Consider the following 27,953-nt stretch of genomic DNA (forward strand, 5'->3'; position numbering starts at 1 on the left):
TCAGCTGTAGGAGTTCCTGTGTAGAGTTTTTCAGGTCACTTATGTAAACTATCATATCATCTGCAAATAGTGAGAGTTTGACTTCTTCCTTTCCAATTTGTATCCCCTTGATCTCCTTTTGTTGTCTTGTTGCTCTAGCTAGAACTTCAAGTACAGTATTGAAGATATATGTCTTGTTCCTGATATTAGAGGACTTGCCTTGAGTTTCTCTCAAATTAGTCTAATGTTGGCTGTTGGTTTACTGTATATTGCTTTTGTTATGTTTCTGTTATCCCTGCTCTCTCCAGGAAGTTCATCACGAAGGGGTGTTGGATTTTGCCAAAGGCTTTTTCAACATCTAGTGAGATGTTTTTATGGTGGATTACATTGATAGATTTTCATATGTTGAACCATCCCAGCATTCCTGGGATGAAGCCTACTTGATCATGGTGGATGGTTTTTCTGATGTCTTGGTTTTGATTTGCCAGTGTTTTATTGAGTATTTTTGCATCAAAGTTCATGAGCAATGAACTGTAGTTCTCTTTCCTATTTGTGCCTTTGTGTGGCTTGGATACCAAGGTAATAGCAGCCTTGTAAAAAGATCCTTTGGCAATGATGCTTCTACTTCTACTGTGTGGAACAATTTGAGGAGTATTGGAATTAGCCCTTCCTTGAATTTCTGGTAGAATTCTGTACTGAAGCCATCTGATCATGGACTTTTTTTGGTTGGTAGACTCCTTCTATTTCATTAGGGGTTATAGGTCTGTTTAAATTGCTTATGTGTTCTTGATTTAATCAATTTTGGTAAGTGATATCTATGCAGAAAATTTTCCATTTCCTTTAAATTTTTGAATTTTGTGGAGTTTTCAAAGTATGATCTGAATATCCTCTGAATTTCCTCAGTGTCCATTGTTATGTCCCACTTTTCATTCCTGATTTTGTTAATTTGCATGTTCTCTCTCTGTCTTTTGGTAAGTTTGGATAAAGGTTTGTCTATCTTGTTGATTTTCTAGAAGAACCAACTCTATGTTATATTGATTCTTTATATTGTTTTCTTTCTTTCCACTTCATTAATTTAGCCCTCAGTTTGATTATTTCCTGGCATATAATCCTCTAGGGTAAGTTTGCTTCTTTTTGTTCTAGAGCTTTCAGTTGGGTTGTTAATTCTCTAGTGTGACTATTCTCCAGTTTCTTCATGTGAACATTTAGTGCTATGAACTTTCCTCTTAGTACTGCTTTCAAAGTGTCCCATAAGTTTGGGTTTGTTGTGTCTTAATTTTCTTTGAATTCTAGGAAGTCTTTAATTTCTTTTTTATTTCTTCCTTGACTCAGGAATGATGCAATTGTGCATTGTTCAATTTCCTTGAGTTTGTACAGCTTCTGCAATTTGTTTTGTTGTTGAATTCTAACTTTAAACCATGGTGGTTTGATAAGACACAGGGGGTTATTCCATTTTTTTGGGCCTGTTGTGATTTGTTATGTTGTCAAGTATGTGGTGGAGTTTAGAGAAGGTCCATGTGGGGCTGAGAAGGTGTATTCTTTTGTGTTTGGATGGAGTCTTCTATAGATGTCTGTTAAACCCAATCGGGTCATAACTTCTGTTAGTTCCTTTGTTTCTTCGTTAAGTTTCTGTCTGGTGGTCCTATGTAGTGGTGACAGTGGTGTGTTGAAGTCTCCCACTGCAACTGTGTGAGTTCTTATATGTGATTTGAGTTTTTTTGTAATATTTCTTTTACCAATGTGGGTGCCTTTTTATTTGGGACATAGATGCTCAGAATTGAGACTTCTAACTGATGGATTTTTCCTGTGATGAATATTAAATGACCTTCTTCATCTCTTTTGATTGATTTTAGCTTGAAGCCTAATTTGTTAGATACTAGGATAGCTACCCCAGCTTGTTTCTTGTGTCCATTTGATTGGAAAAGCTTATCCCAACCCTTTACTCTGAGGTAATATCTGTCTTTGAAGTTGAGGTGTGTTACTTGTATGCCACAGAAGGATGATTCTGTCCTAGTATCCATTCTGTTAGCCTGTGTATTTTTATAGGCAAATTAAGACCATTCATATTGAGGGAGATTAAGGACCATTGAGTGTTGTTTCTTGTTTGTTTTTGATTTGTTCGTGGTGGTGGTATTGCTTGGAAGATTTATCCAGTATTTCTTTTGGTTTTGGGTAAAGTGGGATTATCTATTGCCTGCATTTTGTGAGTGTAGTTAACTTCCTTAGGTTGGAGTTTTCCTTCTAGTACTTTCTATAGGGCTGGATTAGTGGATATATACTATTTAAATCTGATTTTGTTGTGGAATATCTTGTTTTCTTCATCTATAGTGATTGAAGGCCTTGCTGGGTATAGTAGTCTGGGTTGGCATCAATGGTATCTTAGTGTTTGTAAAATATCTATTCAGGACCTTCTGGCTTTCAGAGTTTCCATGGAGAAGTCAGATGTGATTCTGATAGGCTTGCCTTTATACGTTACTTAGCCTTTTCCTATGCTGCTCTTAATATTCTTTCTTTATTCTGTATGCTTGGTGTTTTAATTATTATATGCCGAGGGGACTTTTTCTTGTGGTCCACTTTATTTGGTATTCTGTAGTCTTCTTGTACTGTCTTTGGCATGTATTTCTTTAGGTTGGGAAAGTTTTCCTCTATGATTTTGTTGAATATGTTTTCTTCACCTTTGAGTTGGGTTTCTTCGCCTTAGATTTGGCCTTTTCATGGTGTCCCATATTTCCTGGATATTTTGTGTTAGGGATTTCTTGGAATTAAGATTTCTTAGGTCGATGAATCTATTTCTCCTAGTATCTTCAATGCCTGGGTTTCTCTTCCATCTCTTGTATTCTGTTGGTTATGCTAGCATCTGTAGTTCTGATCATTTGCCCACTTTTTCTAATTCTTGCATTCCTTCAGACTGTGTTTTTTTAATTGTCTGTATTTCAACTTTCAAACCTGAAAAATTCTGTTTGAACTGATTCTTGCAATTTTTGATTTGTCTTTTCTTCCATTTCTTTAAAGGATATTCCCATTTCCTCTTTCAGGGTCTCTATCATCTTCATGAAGTTGTTTTTAAGGTTGTTCTCTTCTGCTTCATCTGTGTTGGGATGTTCAGGTCTTGCTGGTACACAGTCTCTAGACTCTGGTGACATCATATTGGTTTTTCTGTTGTTGAATATGTTCCTATATTGTTGTCTTCCCATCCCTTCTTCCAGTAGGTATAGGTAGGGTCTCTTTCTCACCTAGTGGGTGCAAGCAGGTCCAATACTCTGATGGGTCTCATGGTGGGTGCAGGCAGGTCTGAGGCACTCCCTCTCCTGGCAGGTGGGAGCTGGAATAGGACAGTGCCTTCGGCAGACTTGCTGTTTTTCAGTGAGCCAAGGGCAAATAGACCTGCCTGCAGTCCCGGAGATCTCAGAGTGGGCAAGTAGAAGGAAGTCAGGCCCAGGGCAGGAGCTCACCTCCATCCTGAGTGAGGGCAGGAATGGCCCAGCAATCTCAGCAGGCTGGAGCAGTTGCTTGGTCGGCTGGGGGCAAGTCCCCATTTACTTTTTTCAAATAGACAAATTCACTCCCGTTAGGGTCAGTCAATGTGGTTCATTTATGCTGATAGAGACATATATATTTAGTCTGAACCTTTGGTATAAGCTCTCATTCATTAATCCTAAGCAGTTTTTAAACTGCAATGAAAATGAAATTTGATAAACCTTTCTAGCATTAAAATAATGTTGTAGAATACACTAAATAAAATGTATCTTTTAGAAGGGGCTTCTCCCTCAAAGTATATTTCTGTTCCATTAATTCATAGGATAGATGCCAAGTTGTTTGACTATCCATAATTTGACTCTGACATTCTGGACACAAATGTGGTTGTGCAAATGAATGCTTCAAGATCAGTTAGAACCTCTCTTTGGCTATCAATCAGGAAGGGAAGCACAATCTATGAGAGTTTCACAAATCAACATAGATCTGTGGGAAGCCCCAAACAGCCAAATACAGTTTAGTAAAGAAAGGGTAAATGGCTATCAATCCCTGACAGCCTTATTTTGAAAAGATCTACACTGAGTGTAAATGATATTGTGCATGCTTTATTCACTTACTGTTTTAAAATTTCAAAAGCATCCTGAGAGTCTTCAATTGTTCTTTATTAATTGAATAAGTTCAAGTCACAGGGTCACAGCTTGTCAGAACAATTTTGAGACTGTTATTTGTCAGGCTGTCCAGTAATTTTACCTGTGTATTACCCCTTATTCTAGTCATTGTAACTCCCCAGTAGAAATGCAAGGAGTACATTCACAGCACCATGCAAAACAGGGGTGCCAGTGATTACAAATAACAGTCTCACACATGAGTTACATTATGTGTCCTCAAAACTATGCAACAAGAGGTGCCAGAGAATGTATTTTAGATGAACAAATAAATGTTCCCCTGAAAGATTCCTTTCCTCCAAGCCCCAGCTTGTTTTAAGACAACTTGGTAGGCTTTGTGTGAGCACAAACCTTATCCTTAAAATATGCAGTAGCACTTTCCAAGGATCTCAGAATAGTTCTCCTAAGACAAAATATTCAATTGGGAGAAGAATTATCATCAGGAAAGCTTCCTCTTGGAGTGGGTAGGAACAAATACAGAGACCCATAGCTAGATAATATGTGAAGGGTGAGAGATCTTAGAGTACTCAGTCCTAAATGGAGTGTCTCCATCAAACCCCTCCTGCAAGGTTTTAGGGATCACTACATTGAAGGAGATGAAAATACCTTAAGAGCCAAAGGGAATTGTACACTGGTTTTTTTTTGTTGTTGTTTTTAAGATTTATTTATTACATATACAGTGTTCTACCTACATACCAGAAGAGGGCACCAGATTGAATTGTAGATGATTGTGAGCCATCATGTGGTTGCTGGGAATTGAACTCAGGACCCCTGGAAGAGCAGTCAGTGCTCTTAACCTCTGAACCATCTCTCCAGCCCCTGTACACTGTTTTTTAAAGGTGAAGATTGTGTGTGTGTCTGTCTGTCTGTCTCTGTGTGTGTGTGTGTGTCTGTCTGTGTGTCTGTCTGTCTATGTGTGCATGTGTGTTCCCAGAGGACAGAAACAGTGACAGCTCTCCTGGAGTTAGAATTATAGGAATTGGTTAGCTTGCTAAACTCTGGAACTCTGATAGAAGGAGTTAAGTGCTCTTTGCTCCTCAGACCCAGTTGCAGATTTCTTTAACTCTTTCACTTAAAATAAAGAACGAAATCATGACTCTCTAACTGGAAAGTGCCACAGTTACCATTAATCTAAATGCTCATCTCACAAAGAGAATGGAATCCTTGTGCTGAATTTAGAAGGAACCCATTTTTGTCAACTGCTCACAAATTAGTCAAGAAAGTTTTGCTTTAGAGTGGAGGAACAAATATATAAGTATTTATTTACCCAACAAATATTCTCTGAGTTCTTTTGTTGCACCATTGTCCTGGGCTCTGAATCTAGCAATAGACAAATGGTGGGATTGGGCTCCACTACTCTGCATTTTGATTGGTTTGGTTTTCTGTAGTGGTCTGTCTGTTGGAAAGATTTTCCTTGATGAGGGCTGAAGACTGTCTTATCTGCTGGTATTCTATTTCTAATTATAGTAAGTGAGGGGAAGTCGTGGGATTAGGCTCAGTTGAACATCAGTAGTTTGTCCTTCAAACCTAGTGTCCTTTCTGGCATGGCTTCACATCTGAACACTGAGGTCCAGATGATTATTTGCATTTATTGCTGACCTTCAGACTCTGCAGAAGCTGTGGAAGTGATGCACTTGAGATTTTTTTCCTCCTCTTCCTTCCTCTTGCTGTCCCACGAAGGACTCTAAGCACAACACTCCATCTTTTGCATCTCTCTGCTTCCTTGGCTCTGAGGCATAGCTATGGAAAACATTACAGTCTTCTGGCTTTTTGTCTGTTTTAGACCAGTAGAACCAATAAATGACAAGATTACCAATCTTAGTACGGAGAAATAAAGAATGTTGTTAAAACTTGTCAGTTTTTTCATCCTTTCCAGATAAATTTCAATCCCATTTCTTGGAAAAGGAGATCTTACCAAGGCCTTGTTTTTCTTTGTACTGCTGTGTTTACCTGACAGGGAAAGAACAACTACATCAATCATTTTAGGACTCAGAAAATAATGTGGTAATAAAAAGAGAAGTTAACCAAATACATCTTAGAGGTACAGATGTACCTTAAAGGTACTTATAAGTACAAATGAAAAAGAACAGAATATTAATATTTTCTACAGAAACTTAAAAATAAACCATTTAATTCTTATTTTAATAGGTCGAAGAACACATTCAACCACTAGGAAATGTTTTCTATAGTGCCTGGTCTTGTGGTCATTGTATCTGGCATTTGTGTCAAATGTCACAGTGTGTCCAGCACTCTTCATTTGTGGAGCAGAGGCAATGTGGGCCACAGTGAAACTATTCACTGGTAGCTGGTATTGCTCACCTTGAGTTAGATCAACTTGGAGGTAGCCCTGTTATTTCCTCAGGCCAGGTGTATATAATAAACAGAGGATAGGTTGGCTACCAGTCAGGAACACATGTTACGTCATGTAGTTGGCAAGTGGTTAAGAGCTTCCTAGTGTAAGTGGGAAGTAAGCTTCCATGCAGTGGTTGTGTGGTTCTCACCCAGTCTGGATCCTTGCTATGCTGTAAGATTTCATGCTCGTTAATATTTCTCTAAGACCCATTGAATACCACAGTTCATAAAGGCTACTGCTTTGAGTTACAAGCACAGTGATGATTCCACTCATTTATCAATTATGTCCTAATTTGGAAATTCATGTTTTCATTTTCTTGTTTGGTTTTTGTGGTTTTATGCTTAATTAATTTTATTTTTTAGAAACAGAGTCTTTTATATCCCAGGCTGGCCTCAAACTCACTACACAGTATGAGATGGTCTTGAACTTCTGATACTTCCAACTCTACCTGCCCAGTGCCGGGATTACAAGCATGTATGATTGCAGCCAGTTTTATGCAAGCTTGAGAGTGAACCCAAGGTTTCATTCATCTCAGGCAAGCACTTGACCAATTGAGCTACAGACTCGGTTCCCCTTGCATTCGTTCTTACCTTTTAAGTGCATGCAAGCTTTGCCAGAAGCTAGGTCGTGAAGTAAATCTTTTGGGGTTTCATCTTTGTGTTCAACACCTATATGTTAATGGATTTCATTGTGTTTATCTGAGACTTAGTCTCTCCTATGACTGTCAACAATAAATTGAAATAATATAGGAAACTGCAATAAAGTTTAGATCTTGCTGATACACCCTTTGAACTCCATCCTTTTCATTTTTCTGGAGAACCATGGTACCTTCCAACTTTACTTTCTATGTAGGCGGTCCAAAGCTCCAGTTTTGTTCTTCTATGACTTAGGCCCAGGAAAGCCTGTGGCAACAGTCACCTTTATCTTAGAACACATTTAAGTCCTCCTTTTTCCCAGGAAAAAAAATGAAGAGACTGATAATCGTAAAATTATACTTACAGGGAACATGGAGAGATGTTAATTCAGGCCTGTAGCAGGGAGCATCATTCTGCTTGGGTACCAGTGTGGCTCAAATACCAGCATCAGATTCAACTACAAAACTCTGAGAAGATATTTAGAGCCATCAAGTTTAGGAGTTGATAGGTCAAGGCAGTCACCCATGACTGATCTCTCCAAGAGGAGGTCTATGTCTGTGGTTGTGTGTGTCCTTTTGTTAATGAAGGCTAGCTGCTGATGGTTGCACATGCTTTCTAAACCATGACCATATGCTATCTAGATAGTTTACAAAGAAAACAAAGGTGTTTGTAGTCAGAAGACTCGGCAGGTTCTACTCAGGGATGAAGGCAAATTATGAGGGAGGAAAATTTAAGGACAACAATATGAATTATCCTATTTCAAAAAGATTCTTTAAAGAAAGAAACACAATTCAGTCCTATTTAGCAGAAGTAGTATAGTTTGGATTTAAGGAATTAGTTATATTTAAAAGATATGAATCTCCAAAGCAATTTAATGATTATTAATTATCAGATAAGCAATTCATTATCTTCATCAATTATTTTACCCAAAGACATAAAGTCTTTCATCTTGGGCTACTACTTGAAGTGGCAAAGTAAAAATATTTTGGGTATGTTTATGTACACATAAACCATGTGTATCTTCTTTTATTCAGCTGTTTATTGGTGGTTTGAATGGAACCCATCTTCTCACCCATGCAAGCATGTGTGTGACATATACTGAGCTACGTACTTATCTTTTCTCTTATTTTGTTAATATGACCAGGTGAAGTTGTCCAGGAGGAAATTAAAGTTATGAACCTCCCGCCCCAGCTTCCTAAACAACTAGACTTATATAAGCCCATACCACCAGGCCATTTCTCTGTTTTCGGAAAATTACTAGAATTTTTTAACTCATCTAATATGCTACTTCTGAAATGTATTTTTAATCGTTGCAGAATAGACTGTCTTAAGGAATATAATGGCTGCTGTGTCTTCATAAATAGGAAACTCTTCTTTTCACAAAATAGAACAATGTTTTCCATGTTAACAACATCTTCACAGGCCTCCATCTTCGTTGTAGGATAGAACAAACACATTCCTGTGACCTATGAATCAGAAAGTTGTAGCAAATCACAAATCATTGAGGGAACTTCACAATAGAGGTGTCATTCGGATGAGTGTGCTGGTCACCTTGGAATAGCCCCTGCAGATGCACTTGCATTAGCTTAGGGCTGGTCCACAGTTACAGCCATCATGTCTTCAGGGAGGAGGGGGGCTGTGCGCTGGAAGAGAGTGTGGGTGATGTTGCTCACCCAGACAGGAGGTGTATTACTGGAATGGGTGAAACTATGCCTTGCAATAACTCTGCTTCTCTCTTGAGGCCTGGAAATAGCTGCAGTGTAACTCAACACAGACTCGTGAAGAACAGAGGCCTCCTTGTTTGGGGAGGAAAGATTTCTAATAGTTGCTGTTGCAGGACTTCACATCAGTGTTTTCAGGGACATCATGATAGTTGTTAAACTCTTAACACTAATAAGGAATATTGTGTATGGATATAATAGACAGTTTCTCCTTCATTATTAGATGTAAACTGTCCCGATTTCTTCATTCTGCATGCAATCACTTTCTACCTTTGCTGCTTCATTCCCAGTGGAGTTTCTGTTGTGTCTCCCTCCTCTCCCTAGCACCTCACTGCTAATCCTTGTTTTGGAAACAAATCTCCTTGGCTTTTTGACTATTATTGTGGTGCCAATGTCTATTTTACAAATGCTTGGTATCCTGTGCCATGCTGTGAGGTGACAAAATGGCAGGTGTACCCTCACACTTGAAGCTGCTTTGACCAAGTTATCTCAGAATTTTGGCACAATAGGGACATTTGATGTTAATGTCATTCATTAAATGTATGTTGTATTCTGATGGCAAACAAAGGAAATCAACTTTAGCTGTATCATATTTGTCATATTTAACTCTTCTCTTATGTAGGCCTGCCAAGACCACCACTATGACTGATGGAGATTATGATTATCTGATTAAACTCCTGGCTCTTGGAGACTCAGGAGTAGGGAAGACAACATTTCTTTACAGATACACAGACAATAAATTCAATCCTAAATTCATCACCACAGTGGGAATAGATTTCCGGGAAAAACGTGTGGTAAGTTTTTAACTACACTGTTAACTTTATTACCTCTTCTTTTGTATCAAATAAGAATTGAGAATTGAAGTGTTTATTACACTTCAAAATGTCTGTTTTTTATCACATGAAACTCATAACTTCAGAACGTTATTTATTACATTTTCAACTGCCAGTAACATTTTGATAGAAAAATATTGAGTGACACTATCTGTCTTCAAAAAAGTACACAAGACAACTAAAATAAACGAGTTGTTGAATTTGTGGATATATGTTTTCTGTGAATTCTTAAGGAATCTTTCAAAGTTTGATTTACTAAAGTACTGCTAGTGTTAATTCATTGATCTGAGGTAAATTTCTTATAAATTGAAGGATTCACTTCTTTACTCCTAACAAAGAGGTTAAAAGTATGATTGGCAAAGAACTGGAACACGAGGTTTGTAAGTTCTTGCTGAGTTTTTATTTATGTGTAGCCTCAGCCATCAATCACTGGCTTGTTAGGAACAGAATGTGAGACCCATCCATGCTATTTTCCATGATAAGGGAGCTTAAGTGAGAATCACAACACCACTTCTCCTATGCTAGACACTAATGACAGGAAGGAGGATATTGTGACATGTGAGGCATGTAGCATAGGCACATAAGCTTAGCCAGATTTCCTGCCACCCATGGTATTCTTGACTGCCAAGATCACTGTGACTTCCAGTTGATGTTACAAATTCCAAAGGGAAATGCTTGGTGGAAAGCCACTGCATGAAAAGTTGAATCGCTTCCTATGCCTTAGCAAAAGCCAGTAGACTGGGCAGGGCTGCTTCCAGCAACTCCAGGATTCTTCTGACTTCTCCACTTAGCAATGCCTACCAATCTAGGTAGAAATCTTATAAAAATGTGCCTGTAGAACATTTCCACCAAGTTGTGATCATTATCTACAAAGGTTCTCTAAAGAAGAGGCCAAAAGACAGAGAATGAAGTCTCCCAACATAACCCACTGAGAATTTCTGTGAACATTTTTTATAGAAGTCATTTTGAAAGTCATTTCTAAACAAATTTTGTTTAAAATGAGTTTCCCATTCGTAATTTCATTTAAGTTTATTGTAAGTATAAAATAGAAAAGGACTATGGTCTCAATTTGTCAAAATAATAACTAAAAATAAAAACTCTGAAGCTTAAATGAAAAGTTGGTTGTTTGAACCTAGGGTTTTCGTCCTAATCTGATGTCTGCTGCCTCCATGAGGAAATGACAGAAGGTGTCTAATTTAAGTTTACAGTATGCTTAAACTGTGTTGAAAATCATACTGTGCTTGACATTTAAAAGTGAGATATATGTGATACTTAGGGGAAAATAAAGCAAATATTTAATCTGCACTATGAACTTTGATTATAGTAATCAACGAAAACATTCTGAGTGAACCCAGAGAACTACAATGTTGACAAAACCCAAAGCAATGGTAACTTAAGAGGATTGTGTTTTTCAGGTTTACAACACACAAGGAGTAGATGGATCTTCAGGGAAAGCGTTTAAGGTCCACCTGCAGCTTTGGGACACGGCTGGACAAGAGCGGTAACATGAAATTCCTTTATTTCTAGCTACCTATAACTCAGAAAACATTGAAAAGTGAATGTTGTCTAGGAACCTCAAAAATAAATGATGTCCAACTTTCCTACTAATTTCAAAATAGATAGCAATGCCCAATGTGGCAGTTCATTTCTATAACCCTAGTACCCAGCAGTCTGAAACAGGAGAATTGCTTCAAGTTTGAGGCCAATCTAGGTTACAAAATGAGAGCAACTTTGTCTCAAACTAAACAAACAAAACAAAACAAAAACAACGAATGGATATTTGTATAAAGAAATTAAGGCCCCTGATTTCTAGTTGGTCATCCACAATAGAACTGTAGCTTGTGTAGATCTAAACAGAGATGAGGAAATCTACCTTCAAACTTCCTAGTGGGGAGACATTTATCCAGATGTACTCCAGTGAATATGGGGAGCTAGCACTGTTGTAAGAGCTGATCACAGACAGAGTTGAAAAAGAGTTGTTTCACCCTTCTTATTTTTTCTGTTCTCCCAACCAGATTCTTTGTTACATGATTGGTGACTGCTTTTTCTTGCTCAGAGTGATACAGAGAATATATTTTAATTAAGCTCTGTGTATGATGTGGGTGTATTTTCAGACATATTATGTATAATGGATGCATATACATGTGTGTATACATGCCAATGGGAGTGACTGTGGGCATGAATGGGTCACGACATGTAGGTGAAGATCAGAGAACAACCTTGGTTGTTAGAGTGGAGGTCTCCATCATCTACCATGTCTGAGGAAGGGTCCCTTCCCTTGTTATTCTCTGATGCACATGGTAGACCAGCTGGCCCACAAGTTTCTTGGGATCCTCCTGTCCCCACTTCCCAACTCATTGTAGGAGCATGTAGATTATAGATGCATACTACTATGTCTGGTTTTGCATGTGTTCTGGGGATCCAAAATGATCTGATGGTGCTTGAAGCATACCGCCTACTGAGCGATCGCTTCATCCCTGAAACCTTTAATCTCTTTCCCACCTTCCTAACCCTCTCCTTTCCCCAGCCTTGACTCAATTTCCACCTTCCCACTGAAGCCAGTAACAAATCCCACTTCCTTCTGAACCTCAGTGACACCTATATTCTGCCACTAAAACTCTATTAAATGAATGTTATGCCACGGCTTAATAAGGTAAATTTTCTGTTATTTTTCAATCTCTATCTGCTCTTAATTGACTCACTTGTGGCTATCATATCCCAACAAAACTGTGAGCTGCATAAGGGAGGGATTCTTCCTAGTCTTTCAACATCATCTTTACTGTCTTATGCAAGATAACAAACAGTACATAGAAACATTGGTTGCTTAGAACGTGCAGTGATCATTCCATTATTCAATGAAAACATGTTTCTTTGGGACCCAATTTCAAAGTGTTAAAGACCCAAATCTAATAAAATCTTCTACTATCAGATTGAATAAATGTGGCAATAGAATGACAGCAAAGATATGTAGAAGACATCTTGCCCCTGATTCTGCATCATATGTCTTAGAATGCTGATGCTTGTAAACACCCATATTTTTGAAATGCATCCAAAATGTTCTCGCTTTCAGTGAGTGTAAACGCCAGGAGAGGTGCTGGGCCCTCTCTGTTAGCTTTTTTGACTGTGAATTCCATTTACACACACCCTTCAACACTGCTGGTTCTTCCGAAGTCATTCCTCATAAGAGCCTCTTTGCATGTGTCAGTTTTGTTGTCACAAAGATGTATGTTTTATAGACCAATTTAATTCATTTTTGAAGAAGCAATATGAAAAAAATGTGGTTCCCATATGTTCCTGCACATGATATGTCAGCCTTGCATGATGGCCGACTTCTCTCATCTGTCCCCTTAATACAGCTGCATTGTGAGGGACTGGAACGAACTGTCTTAGTAACTCTTGGTGTATTAATCCCTTGAGAATTTTGCATGTTGTGGATTTAGAGTGTAGCAACAAGATAAACAATACCACAGACCTCAGCCCTATGCCTCAGGGCTTCCGGCAGTATAATTCAGGTAAGGGTAATAGTCATTGATAAAAGTCAATGGTGGGAAAGCAGGAAAATACATAATCCTATATGAACATAAAGGGTCCAACCCTTGTGCCCCTCAAGGGATAAAGAAAAACAAGGTGCCTAATTCTCAGGTCTATTGCTTTTCACGGTCAGCTTTTTCCACCTGAGTCACTGACTATAGTGAGATGGGAGAGGAGTATGTGTACCCAGAGGTCAGTTGCAGCATTTCTTCCAGGGAGTAATAGAAAGAAGGGCAACAAAGGATAAATGGTACAGGATGTTAGCCTGCTCCTCAGCAGCAGAGTCTTATTTGTGCTGCTTTTTAGTGAAGAAAAATGTGCTTCAGTCCGATGACTACCAGAAGCATGCATTTTAAATACTTCATCATTAGCTGGGGGCAATGAGGAAAATAACACACACACAAAACAACAATGATCACTTTTCACTTCTCCCAGCCACATCAGTATATTCGTTAAGTAACAATTTTGTGGGCATAGTGTTTCTATAGAGAGAGCTATTACAGAATGCCTGCAATCTCTAAGAACTCCCAGGCAAAGGCAGAGATAGACCTACAAGTAATGCTTTTGATTTTTGCAATCTACAGTTTTGCATTACAGAAATGCTGGCAAAGAAACAATTGATTTATCTCTTCCCCCATATTTCAAAGGATAATTCTGATTTTTAATAGCATTTGATGCTGTTTAAAACTTGCAAGAATAGTGACTTTTTACTGTACTCTATCTTTTTCTTATTTATTTTAATATCAAAATGCACTTTGTAAGTAAACAGCATGTTATGGGCAACGAAAACAGACTGTGTTCTGAATTGGAAAACCAGCTCCTTTTCCCTTGAAGCTTACAGAGTAGTGTAGACACTGGACAAACAATCATTCTCAGCATGCCCCCAGGACAGCTGTCTGAAGACAGAAGGTGGTAAGTGAGCCCTCCAGGAAGAGGCTAGTCCCAGAAGAAGGCTCCTGGGGGAAGCGGTGTTTCCACTGGTAAGCTATGTTTACACTCATACACAATGCATGAGGGAGTGTAATCCAGGCTAAAGGACAGGCAGAGGAAGAGGAACGACTAATGTGAGGCAACCCACAGAACAACCAGCATGTGAGAGCACCCAGGGGGGACAGTGAACTTTCTTAAACTAAGAGAAGATTAGCCTGCCTGTGGGAAGTCTGAACGAGATGAGGCCTAATGATATATTGGTGAGGATCCTGCAAAGCCTTGCTGGCTTCAGTAGGGTGTTTTGGTGCTATCCGAGGAGCCACGTGTAATCATAAAAATGTTAGTGCAAGAATCACAAAATCAACAGGATGAAATGATGGCTCCCCAAACTGGACATGGGAAGTTTACTAAGATGGTAATTGAGGGTGAGAGATCATGGGTGTGAAGCTAGTGTGTAGGAGATAGTATAATGAGATGAACCAATGAAGAAGATTGTGTTGATGAATCATAGACAGTAAGGAGGGGAAGAGGAAAAGGATTGTGTCACCAACAGGATGAGAGAATGCACTTGCCAGAAAAAGAAGTCAGTAAGGAGGGCAGTTGGGTTTAAGATGTATGATTCTAGAAATGCCTGCATTTTGTCTATATGGAAAAATTTCTAAAGCACGAATTCAAAGGATAGCAAAAATCTATCTACGTATCTTGGGTTGTTCAACATATAGGCTACAGCTAAGCTAAGGGAGCAAATGAAATCTCCAAGGATGTGTGCAAAAAATGAGAAGGGTCCAGAATAGAAATCTGACAAAACCAACATGAAATATATATATATATTAAAATGAGTGGCCAAAATTAGGAAATAAATGAGGAGAGCAATGCTTCTCTATTTCAAAGCTAGGTGTGTTTCTGTAATTCCATTGTTAACTTCAACCCTTCCTTATGTGCATTCTCCAGTTCTGCCCAATGCTGATGCCATTGTGGGTATCGGGCCATCTTTATCATCACTGCAGAACTAGGGCAGGAGCAAGGGAGGGGTCAGTGAGAGCACATCTTAGCATTTGTATAACAGGGCACTTCCAGAATTCTTCGCTGTGAATGAATATTCTCACTTGCTTTTCCCGCCTCCTGAGTTTCTCCTTTGTCCTTCTTTAGGTTCCCCCAATCATCTTCCTCTTCCTCATGATTCACACACACACACACACACACACACACACACGCACACGCACGCACACACAAGCACACACACGTATGCACACACAAACACACACACACACCCCTGAAGGAGAGTCCCCCCCCCAAAGGATGCTTGAAAAAGAGTTCATCAGCCCTTCTACTTCTGAGCTGTGGTGTGCTTTGCATGCTCACAAAGGTTCTCATTCTCAGCCTAATTACAGGCCTGCTTTTCTTCTGTGCACAGACAAGAAAACTTGAAAAGTATAAGTTCAAGTCCACTACAAATGGGCTAAGATTTTAATTGTGGCCCAGAGGAAGCCATGTGTCAAAAACAAAAAAGATTCCAAGAGGCTGTGGTGGCATTGGGTGATTACATGGAACTCCATCAGTTTCATGCTACCATAGACCCTGAAAGTGGTCTTTAAAAAGTAATCTGCTAACAGATCTCCTCTCTTTGCCCGACACCCATCTTCTGACCTAGGCTCACATGTCCCTAGAGTAAGATAAGGGCTTGGCCTGGAGACAGCATCTATGTGTGGGAAGCAGTGCTGTCTGTCCTGTGAGTGTGAGTTTGTGTCTGAGAACCAGTCTCTGTGCTTCATTGGCAGGTTCCGCAGTCTCACCACCGCCTTTTTCCGAGATGCCATGGGCTTCCTATTAATGTTTGATCTCACCAGTCAGCAGAGCTTCTTGAACGTCAGAAACTGGATGAGTAAGTGGGCTGGGTAATGCACATGGGCAGTTTCTCTGGGACTGGGCAGCTCTATTTGCTTTTTTGCCTTGTGGGAATGCAGCCAGAGATTATCTGGGAAAAGACATGAGCAGAGTGTACCTACCCTCTGTCACCTTCAGAGGGGTGACTTCTGTGTCAATAAGCAACCTGGAGTACAATTCTGTTTTCCTTTGACAGTCTTCTTAGAGAAGGCCCATGTGACTATCTCAGGACTAAGATTTTTAGTATTCTAGCTAAGCAGCCATTAATTTCATTTGTCCAGTAAATCTTGGGGATTTCTTACAAGATGAAAGATAACATGTATGGTAGTAAACTTGACTATGCAAGACAGAAAGAACATTCATGGTGTTTCCTGGGAGGGGACACTGGCACCTAGACATGCTCAGGGGTGATGAGGTTAACTAAACTAGGAACTACTCCAGAGAATAGTCAGTCGTGATGATAAGGTATGGTGCAGGAATCACACAGTTCACACAAGGTTTTACTTGAATAAGATGTGATAAAGGGAGATGAATAGGATTCTCAGTCATGAAATGCTTGCTGTGTATGCATGAGAACTTGTGTTCAATTCCCAGAATCCATGCAATAGTGGTAGGATGCAGTTCTACTCCAAGCAGTAGAGAAATAGAGATAGGAGGTCCACCAGGGATTTTTAGCCAGCCACTGGATACACAGGATTTGAGAGGTATTTCAAGAAGCAAGTAGACAAAGGGCACTCGAGGAATAGAATGCTATTGAATTTTGGAATCTAAAGGCAAGTGCGTATGTATGTGTACATATACATCTATAGACATATATGTATATACACATGAATACACAGAAAAATAAATAAGTTGTCCAAGTATGGAGACAATTTAAATAGAGAAATATCCAGCCTTCCTCCATAGCTCCTTTTCCATAATCCCTCAGAGTCTATGACTTTATCTCAGAATAAAAGCCAAAATTGTTCAGGTACATCCATGAACACTTCCTAACCCTCAGGCACACTCAGAACAGAAAGCCCACTTCCTCTTAGAGATGTTTGCCTTTTCCATCCCCTTTGCCTGGATTTCTCTTCTGCAGCTGAAACTGTGTGCTACATCTTTCCTTCCCAAGACTTTGCCTAGGCCATGTGCATCTTTTCAGAGAGGCCTTTCCTAACCTGCCATTCCACCTAATGGAGTCCTTGCCATCACTCTGTGTCCTTTCAACACTACAGAGTTCATTTGGACACTGCCACCTGCAAGCCTTTTTACAGATTTTTGCATTTACTTGTATCTTTTATTATTCATATGCTCCGAGAAAGATAGGGCTTCACCTGTTTTTTCCAATGCAATATTTTGCACCTTTCCTGGCACTTTGTATATGTTCAGACTCTAGCTATGTCTATCTATGTCTACAGAACACATTACACAAAATTAATTATACATTAAATACAACTAAAAATTAATGATGCATTAAATATAGGTAAGATTTTATATGTGTTTTGAATGTGAATTCAGTAACCAGTTTCAGTCAATAGGGAAAATATCAATAAAGCCTTACTTTCTTAATTGCCTCTCCAAATTAATGTTTACCCTAGGATCTGCTTTTATTTCCTTTGAATGTTGTGTGTCCTTATCCAAATTCTGGTACCATGATTAGATTCTGTTGAGACAAGGAAATAATAAGATTATTAGATTCTTTCAGAGAATGGTTTGTTTGTTGTTTTTCAAGGCAGATGGTCCGCTCCCTCAAGTATCCAGGAAGATAGTATTGGGATTTAAAATAATTAATTGCCATGTCTAATAACCTCTGGGTTTCTAACATGAAAATCTTTGATATTACAGGTTAAATCTTTGTGTGATTCTTCTAGTCTTGGCTACATGATACATAGCAGTCCTTTATGAGGTGGAAGACACAGGTGGACTGGTCTCTCTTTCCTCTCATTTTCTCCCCTCACTTCCTCCTTTCCTCTCTCCTCCCCACTTCATCCTTTCATTCCTGCCTTTGTTAGTTTATTCTCTCTCTGTCTCTCTCTCTGACTCTCTGTCTCTCTGTCTCTCTCTCTGTCTCTCTCTCTCTCTCACACACACACACACACACATACACACACACCATGTTTATCTAAAGAAAGTTTTATCTTAAGCTTGTTTTTGCATGAATTTCTAGTTCTTCAAAAATCTGACCATTCCATAGATTATCACTTTGATGTCAGAAGAGGGGAACAGAGCCTCCATCTAATGACACAAATGAAAATCATGTTCTATGTCCAAGTGGATAGCTTAGATCAAGGCTGATATTCATATCTGAAGAATCAATGGCAGGAAGCCACATAGGTCACAGGGCAAGCTCCCTGGTATAGGTAAGCATGTTTAGGTATTGGTTCAGGTATTTGCTGTGTGCCTATCTGGCAGCGTTACTGTCTGTAATTTGTGAGGCATCAGCTCCATTTTATAGATAAAGAAACTATGAGGAGAGATGGCCATGCTGCAGGTGAACATCTGGGTTAGGAATCTGGAGTATGAGCAGTCCTTTGACATCGCTTGCTTGTGACTAACTCACTCCTTCAATCTGCTTTCTTACCAAGGCCAACTGCAAGCAAATGCTTACTGTGAAAACCCAGATATAGTATTAATCGGCAACAAGGCAGACCTGCCAGACCAAAGGGAAGTCAATGAACGACAAGCCCGGGAGCTGGCTGAAAAATATGGGTAAGTCACGTTCACTGAGAACCATCTAACCTTGTACACAGACAAAACAAAGACATGAGACAGACAGTTAAGGGAATCCCTGTGGATCAGAAACAGTGGTGAATTAAAAGACTTCGCAGGTTGGGAAGATGGCTTACTGGGTATAGTGTGGACCTCAGTTTAAATTGCTAGCACTAGGGTAATATGATAGAATGTGTCTGGAACCACAGTGCTGGGAGAAGGGATAAGTTTCATTAGTCACCCAGTCTAGATAAATTGATGAGCTCCAGATTCAGTGACTGACACTCATAAGCGAGCAAGCTTACACATGCATACATATACCACACACACACACACACACACACACACACACACACAACCTCCCTTCCAGAAGTCATATTAATAATAGTTTCTAATATTTATTGAGTCTTTATCATGCATTGGCAATTGTTGCTGGACTTCAGGCCATTGATTTCCCTGTAGCCATGTGTAGGAGACACTGGAGTCACCACCTTTTTCATAAGAAGGACTGAGTCACAGAATGGTTAAATATTTGGTAGAAGGCTAAATAGCTACTAAGTAACAGAGCTTAAATTTAGTCCAAGAAATCTAGATCAAAGCTTTTCTGTCTCTCACTTGACAGTTACTTAGCTGAGCAGAGAGCAGTATCTGTTGTGGCCTGGTTAATGGAACCATCTCCCTGGGTAGACTTGACTGGCAGCTGAAAAGAAGCTCTAACAAAACCAGCCCATGTAATTGCAGATTGACTTACAAGGCAGAATCTGTCAGTGACTTTTAAACTTGAAGCAGTTTTATCACCTGCCAGGAAGAGCTCATTCAGATATTTAAAGTTTAGATCTTCTTGACCCTGTTCATTCTAGATAAATGCAACTTTCATTCCTGTGAGTATTACATTCAATGCATGCAGCATTTTAAAGCCAAGTTTCTGGGTGATGGGTCAGAGGGAAGTGGCATGGTAGGGGTGCTGCTGACCGCCAGTTTAGGCATTTCTCCTCCTGGTTTTGTTTACTTCATTGTGTTAAAGCAGTATGATGCCTTGGCTTCAGCTTCCTGACCACTCCCTCTAATGGTTTCCCACACACTGGAGTCATGACATCATAAAATAATAACTCACCAATTTTTCTTTAGTGAAAACAAAAGCAGCAAGCAAACAAACCAAGAAAGTTTGCAGCTTGCCAGCAGAAACTAACACTAAGATTTCTTTGCTAGCCATAAATTGCATGGCATTCACTTGTATGTCTTGTATCTCTTCTGATCTCTTCATTAAAAACATTAAGATTTTGTGTGCAACTGATTCCTCTTGAGAAGGCCCCGGCAACATTTGGATGGTTCTTTTACCTCTAGGTACCTCTCTTTCTGTTAAGTCTTGTGTTCAACTTAAATTTATACCAAAATATTTGTTCTCAAAGAACAGAACTTTAAAAATTAAAATGTAGTTACATCATTGCCCTGTATATAAATGCAACCTGCTGAGTTTGTTTAGTGTTGCTCGTGTGTATGTTGAGCATAGTGGGGCTGATCTGTTGGGATTGGATAATTATTTAGGGTGCTCATCTCTGGGGAAGACTAACTCTTTCTCTGTTGGCAGTTCTTAATTGACTACTTCTTCATCTAGTGGTGGGACCCCATACAATTTGCCTATCCACATTAGCATTTCAAATGGTGTTGTCATTGTCCAGCTTCTATTTAGGCAGCCATATTGTTGGAGTATCATGGGTGTAGCTTCCCTGTCATTTCTAGGAGACAAAATTCCGTAGCAGACTCCCTTAATTAACCTCATCTCTGGCACTGGAAAGATAGCTTAGTAATTAAGAGCACTTGGCATTATTTCAGAGAACCAGTTTGGTTCCCAGCATCCATGTCTGGTGGCTTGTAACTCCAGCTCCAGGGGACTTGACACATTCTTCTGGGTTTCTTGGGCGTGTGTGTGTGTGTGTGTGTGTGTGTGTGTGTGTGTGTGCATGTGTGTGTGTTTACTTATTTATGAAAATAAGTAAAAGCAAAATCTTTTTAAAAATAAGCCCCAAATCTGATTTAAAGTGATTTTGTATGAGAATATTACTATCTGTATTATTCAAGAGTAGAGTAAGTTTACAGTGTCACAATCTGTTGACCATTTTTATTGATGATAATATTGTATTATTGAAGAATTAATGAGTTTGGATAGTAATAAGACATGATGATTTCATGAAGTAATATGTTTGTTAATTAGCAAGAGTTAATTTTCTATGATGCTTATGCACTTCAAAAATACATTATATATGATTCATAGATATAATTTTACATGTCAGTCTGAAAAATCTGTTTTTGTTTTTCTATGTTAGCATACCATACTTTGAAACAAGCGCAGCAACGGGTCAAAATGTAGAGAAGTCTGTGGAAACCCTTCTGGACTTAATAATGAGGAGAATGGAACAATGTGTAGAGAAGACACAGGTTCCGGACAGTGTCAATGGTGGAAATTCGGGAAAGCTGGATGGGGAAAAGCAAGCAGAAAAGAAATGTGCCTGCTAGAGACACTCATAGGAACCAGTGATGAAGAGCACACCCAAATACTATGTCCTGAAAGAATGCAAACCACAAAGTTTTTGTTGAGTAGCTCACAAGCAATGGCATGTCTTTCTCTTCCTACCCCAATCTATTTTGATAAAACACAATAGTCAATAGTGTTAAAAGAACTGTACTGTTAACCCTGGATCCCTTCCAAACAAAAATCAAAGTTTTCCTAATTTGGTATCACCATTGTAGATGCTCGGTTGTATTTTTATAAAGAAATTGTGTGTATGAGAAGTATCAGTGAGTTTTAAATGAAAGCGCATATTACCATAAGCCTGGAGAAAGGAATCGGCCAACTTAAAAAAAAGAATATGAAAGGATAAATTCTGTTCGCATCTATTTATGTGGAGTATGATTCATACTTCTGTATTTGCACTGGAGAAGACATATTCCTAAAACTGGACACATAACAATGAATTCTTTGTGGTTTATTAAGGATGGCTACATTTACCCAATAAGCTGCACTGATAAGGTTGGGAGAAGATGAATGTCAGACTTCCTGTAGGAAATTGTGTAATAGCGCCATTTTTATATTTCTCATAAATGGCAGAGTGGCATGAACAGGATCATGGAGGAAAAGTATAAAGTACATTCCATGGAGGAAAATGCAACATGGGAATATGGCATTTGAAAAGGTAACATTAAATGGATCTTTGAGATAAATCTGAGAAAGTGACTTAGCCAAATTTCAGTGAAGCTGATAAGAAGCTGGCATTACCAGTTGGGTTCAACAATGCCTTCAGAGGCTCCAACTTAAATGATTCAAATTTCTAGCATTGCTTCTGATGGTGCCCAAGTTCACATTTCATTTTTTATTAAATTCTTTCAAAGAGTCACAAGAAAAACTAAATCATTTTATTGAATATATCTTACAAATGTAGTTAAAACTTAAGATTTAGTCTTGAAGTTTCTAAACATAAAATTTGTTGGTGATAGAAAGCAAACAGTGATTATTAATTGTGGGTTTTACTCCATTTTAGAAAAGTGCTAGAAATTCTAAGTTTTTCCCTCTAAAGCCATACTCACCCCTGCCCTGAGACAGTTACAGCAATGAACGTATGTTCATGGATCAATAACTTCAAACTAATTATGGATCAGTAACTATGGTCACCTTGAATTTTTCATGTTATCAATCACCAAAAATCAGTAATACCTCATTCTTTATTATAATGTTTTATTTTGCCAAGAAGAAAAATAGCTGTATTTGAGATGTTCTTGAGAAAACAACAAGGATTAATCTGTGGCTCATCTAACCAAAACTATAATCAGTAGTTTTAGTTTTCCTTGAAACTGTCTTTTCTTTCTGGCATTAACCACAGAATTATTTCCCATTGCCTTATTCGTATCATTGTGAAAACCCATTTTGTATTAGTTTTATTAACCTTAATTTGGTGTACAGGTAAGCCAATCATATCAAAGTGGTATTTATACTTGTTGGTCATCTTTACCAATAGCAAGACAAATTGCTTCTAGTTTTCTTTAAGCTTATAATTAGTGACAGGATAGTTTCTCATCCTTTAAAACATTTTCAATCTCAAATGTTTACATAGTTTGCCTCCTTTGAAAGTTACAAATATTACAAAGTAACATCCCAGTGCCATTTTAAACCTCTTCCTGATAACCTCCATCTGATATCCACTCAGTTTCAGAAATACAAACATATCCAAAAACATGTCTACAAAAAAATGTTTTTAAGATAAGTTAGATCCAGAACTGTGCCGCTAATCAGCACAATGTGGAAGCTTGTATGGGATTCACCCCTAGTACAATTCTCTGTGCTAACAGCCCAATATCTCCAACGTTTATGACTGATTCTAGGTTAGTATTCCCTTCAATTTCCACTGTCTGGGGTGTTCTTCTTGATCTCAATGCCTGTGCCTTGAAGGGGGAACTCAGTAAATGTTTTCAACATGTCTTTTGGACAGAAAATGGGAAGAAGTGACCATAGTTATGGAAAAATGTGTTGACTGCTGTAATATCAATCTATTTCTGGTTTTGATTCAAATTATGCTAGTATTTCCATAACTGTTTCTCTTGTGTTCCAGTTACACGATTGATTTGCTTATTCCAAGAGTCTTTCACTGTCCTAGTGAATATTTTTCAGAACCTGCCATAAGAGCATCATTGATAACTGTAGCAGAAAGCAGAGGGCCACCCTGATTATAAATATGGAAATGTGCCTGTAAGAGTAACAAGTATTGGGTAATAAACTCAAGAGTGTTGACATTTCAAGCTGCCAAAAATGAAAATTCTTTACTTATAAACTCTTGGTCTAGAAATATTTCCATCTATAAACTTGAACATCTGACCTTGAAATCTTTGTGACCATTGCTAGAAATTCATTCCCCTATGATTTTCAGATCCTAGTTCTATATATTTCATTACATAACTTTGTATCGACCAGGTGCCATGGATATTCTTTTTTTTTCTTTTTTTGGGAGGCTCCTGCAGATTAATAATGGGAATAAAGATAAGAGAGTGAGTTCAAATTCTAGTCAGAAACCAAGATGAAATAGTTTGAGTAGATCAGAGTGGGGGAGCATTTGCCTGAAGTTCTACTTACTGGGGAGCTAAGAGAATCTATCTCATGAGCCTGGAAGTTAGAAGCTAGCTTAGCTCCTAGGGTGGAGGGTTACGGTGGTAGTGGTAAGAGAAGTAGAGTGTGACCCTTTTTCTTTTGCCATGGATATTCTTAAAGAACTCCATATTTTTGTCCCACTACAACATGTATGTTCAGCTGTTTCCTCTACCAATTGCCTCCCAAATGCTTTTAGTGAACTGTATTTTATTTTTGAGAAGTATGTAATTTACATGACACTTTTTTCTATACAGAGACCAAGTCTAGAGTGTTTACACTGGTTGATGTTTACATTGCCCAAATTCAGTGCCTCAAACACATCTGTGACCAGGTTTGTCTCCAACCACATAACTCATTTTCTCTAATCATGGGTCTCCAAAAGGCCTCACAGAGACAAAAATGTAACAGAATGCCATGCGATATTGTCAACAAAAGATGGAAGAGCATTGTTGGCATCTGGAGATTATTGCTACCTTCCCCTAACCTTTCACATATTAGACATTTCTTGAGAGTTAACTATAAATTGGTATAACACTATTTTTACTCTAACACAAGAATGGTCTTTTGAAAAATATACAAAATAGTGAAGAAAATATATATTGGTCTTGATCTGACTATTGTAATGTGTCCTGACTAAGTGGGGAAAATGCTGAGTGTTGGGAGATGAACTTGGATCTCTCTGTAATAGCTTCAAAACTCATAATTTACTACTTAGGCCAATTTGCTATAAATTTACTGCAAAAAAATCTCCACCCAAATCAGCATTTTCTAAAGTACTTTATCTGTCGAATTTAACCAGAAAGGGCATTATATGCACCAGTAGGTGGCTTTGTTCTTCTGTACAGCTATTATTTGCCAGGCTGTGCAGATATAAGATGACTGGTTAACAATTTTAATCAAAGTGTTGTTGTCATTTGTATCGAAAGGAAGGAAGGAAGGAAAGAAGGAAGGAAGAGAGAGAGAGAGAGGAAAGAATGAAGGGAGGGAGGAAAGAAGGAAGAAACTTGGCTATAAACAACAGGACAACATTGCAATAGATCTATAATAACAACCTCATTCCAAAGACATTTAAAGCTCCAGAGTGAGTCTTCTAGGACTCAACGGATTGTATGATGCTGGGGCATCTTCTCATTGATATCCTAGGGTTCTAGTTAGAGGAAGCTCTGTGGTAATGCCATGTGTGCCTAGGCAAGCTGAACAACCTGGGAGTGCCTGTGAAGGAGACCATTCACTCTCCTGTAACTCTCTCTTCTTAAGAAAGAAAAAAATGCCTTCCTTGCTGAGTATCACACCCAATGTTAGAGGACAAATTGTCATCAATAGAGGGTTTTAGAGTTATGTTCCAACACTTAACCTATAAAGAAGTAAAGTTCCAAGCCTCTGGCTTGCTAAGATATTTAGTAGTTCCTTAAAGATCTGGAGTGATACAAGCTCAGAAGTAGGGAAGCTGAGTAGTATGTTTGGGGACTTGGGTTTGGTCTTCAGGCAACAGGGGGGCAGGGAGAAGAAGAGAGAGTTAAATTTAGTCAAAGTGATAGAAACCCTGATTTCAATTTCTACAACCAAGCTTTTCAACATTGAAAGTGGCCTAGTAAGAAAGAAAAAGCTTTATCATTTAAAGAGAGCTTTGTCATTTTTAAAGATGCAAAGAAACTCTCTACAGTTGCCTAAGCATTCATTATATTATATTTTTCTTCTTGGTATTTGACCACAGTGATATTGGCTCATTTCTGCGGTGACTTCAGAGATCTGCTACCTGACTATGATTATTGGGTAGTAACTGAGAATTATCTCAATTCATTGAGCTGCCTGTCTCATAGTATGGAAATGATAAACACTGCTGGGTATAGAGAAGATTTTATTTAAAAAATGTTGTCATTGAATTCTTGAGTGGTGTTCAGCAACAATGACGTTATTGATCAAGGACTACAAGAAAAAATAAGAGTGACAAGCTAGCTAGGTCAGGCCTTTCAATATAGGAGATCATGGAGAAGGTTGACTTAGGTAGAGAAAGAAAAGATTTATCTCTTTTAAATTAAATCTGTAGAAATGCTTTCTCATTATTTTATCTGCTTAGTGGAGTTTATTATCTTAGAACTAAGGTAAGAAAAATGTATGACTACCAAATATTTAGGGTACATAGAAGTATTTTATTTTCTACATATCAGTCTGTTATTTTTAATAATTTATGTTTTAATTTTCAAGCAGTGACATTTAAAGATTCTTTATTGCCACTTTTCTTTGAACCAACAGTATATGGCTGAAATGTTTTATAGTTTCATAAATGAAAAGATCATTAACAAAAAAAATGAGAAAGAACTACGGTAAAACATTAGCACTGAAATGGTGGAACTATTTAAAAGGACTTCAAGTTGTAGGTATCACCCTTGGTTTAAATTTGCTTTTCTGCCTCATTTCCTTTCTAAGAGGTGGCCAGTATGTCTTGGCTAACTTAGTTGTTCAATATTCAGAGGTCATCCATATTGTGGCTAGTATCTCTTGGTTAGCTTAGTCATTCAATATTCTTAGTAAATCCTACAGGAGTCAGTGTACCTGACCTTCACTGAATGGCTCTCTATTTAACCAGCACCTGGTGTCCTCATGTCAAACATATATACTAAGGGACTCAGCTATATATGCTTATTATTTTGTTCCATGTGATTCTTGTTCCCAGATGCTCCTTGATGTACAGTCTGTTGTAGAAAAGAAAACAGCCAGAAATGACAACTTCATGACCATGTGGCTTCTTTCATACAGAGCTTAACAAACTTTCATTAACTCATAGAGTTCAAGTTAGGTTCCAAACAAAGGTACAAAAGAAACTGACCCCTTTAATAAACAGACACCATTATAATACACTAGGAATAACAAATTTTCTCCTAACTTGGGCCACTTGTCATGGTAAGATGTATAGCAGGCCTAACATAGTAATTGCAGTAGGCTGCTAAATGGATGTCAGTCACCTTGAGGTCACTGCATTTGATTGAAAATGTATAATGTATCTTACTGTTAGGAAAAAAGTAGCTCTGTTTCAAATAATGTGTCATCTTGTATTTCTTTCAAGGAGACCAATTAGATTCAATGTAGGATATTACAAGTTGGTTAAAATCCATGTACAAATAAAATTTTATGTCTGAAAGTTTGTTGTATTTGAACTTAAGAAAAATAAATTGTCCTGCTTTACTTTATGTGCTAAAAGTAGATTTTCTGACAACACTGAAGTGCTTCATGGTATTTCACCAATTTCTGTTCCAGTAATATTATCCATCTATTTAACTTGAGCATGTTTGTTTTGTCTGCTTTCAATACTGATCTCAATTTTGTCTAATGCTTTCAATGTAACCTAAGACTTTGAGTGTGTATTATTCAATGTGTTCCCAAACAGGCAGTGGTTCCAGACAGACACTGTAAGGTCATTATTCGTTGTATCAAAGTTCCAGTGACTTCACAAATCATAGCAGACCATGATTTTGTGGTGTCTGGGTTTGAGTACTACTGTTGAGAACTACTTAGTGATTGTCCCTGCACAGTTTTCAAATAAAATGGTGTTTTTATCAAGTATTCTGTTGTATTCAAATGGACTTTGTATGCGCCCTAATGTTGGATGCTCAGAGAGTAGAGAGCATGATACTGATAGATACCAGCATGAAGTGTTTGCAACATTAAAAATGGAATCCATTTGAAACAAGGTGGTAAACATTGCTTGAATTCATCCTAATGACTTTTAGCCATCTATCTAAATGTCTTTACTCATTATTTAAAAGTTGAGCTTTTCAATGTCAGTTCTCTAAGAGTTTTGAGTGACACACTCATTAAGATAAGACGGTCACATATTGAGGTGCTCTGTAGCCCATAAGTACTTCCACATTCTTTATCTGTAACAAAGTTCTGCACCATAATGGACTCCACCTTGATCATAGACTTGGTAAAAGCCTGGCAGTTTCAGGCCCGTTCTAAACCACAGCCATCCACCTTCCCTTTCCATGTTTGTTTGCCAAAGTTGCCTTATTTCCAGAGATGGTTACTTTCCGTATGCTGCTTAGACAGGCTTTGCCAAGATAATGATGCGTTTTTAATTTAAAGATAAACAAGACTCCCTATGCAGGTTAGGAAATCATTGGCC

General features: G+C 38.3%; 1 protein-coding gene across 2 annotated transcripts in view; it reads left to right on the forward strand.

Annotated features, from left to right (window-relative positions):
- The window catches only part of Rab27b (RAB27B, member RAS oncogene family), a 145,030-nt gene extending 117,639 nt beyond the window's left edge, over positions 1–27,391 (forward strand). For both annotated transcript variants that reach the window (XM_040741633.1, XM_005074612.4), the window contains 5 exons: positions 9,450–9,621; positions 11,076–11,161; positions 15,900–16,003; positions 18,573–18,696; positions 21,021–27,391. In XM_040741633.1, coding sequence (XP_040597567.1) covers positions 9,469–9,621; positions 11,076–11,161; positions 15,900–16,003; positions 18,573–18,696; positions 21,021–21,210 — 657 coding nt within the window. In that variant the 5' untranslated portion in view covers positions 9,450–9,468 and the 3' untranslated portion in view covers positions 21,211–27,391. The remainder of the gene's footprint in view (positions 1–9,449; positions 9,622–11,075; positions 11,162–15,899; positions 16,004–18,572; positions 18,697–21,020) is intronic.
- Positions 27,392–27,953: the final 562 nt, after the last annotated feature.

The sequence above is a fragment of the Mesocricetus auratus genome, unplaced genomic scaffold, assembly GCF_017639785.1.
Source record: "Mesocricetus auratus isolate SY011 unplaced genomic scaffold, BCM_Maur_2.0 Super-Scaffold_6730, whole genome shotgun sequence".
Lineage (NCBI taxonomy): Eukaryota > Metazoa > Chordata > Mammalia > Rodentia > Cricetidae > Mesocricetus > Mesocricetus auratus.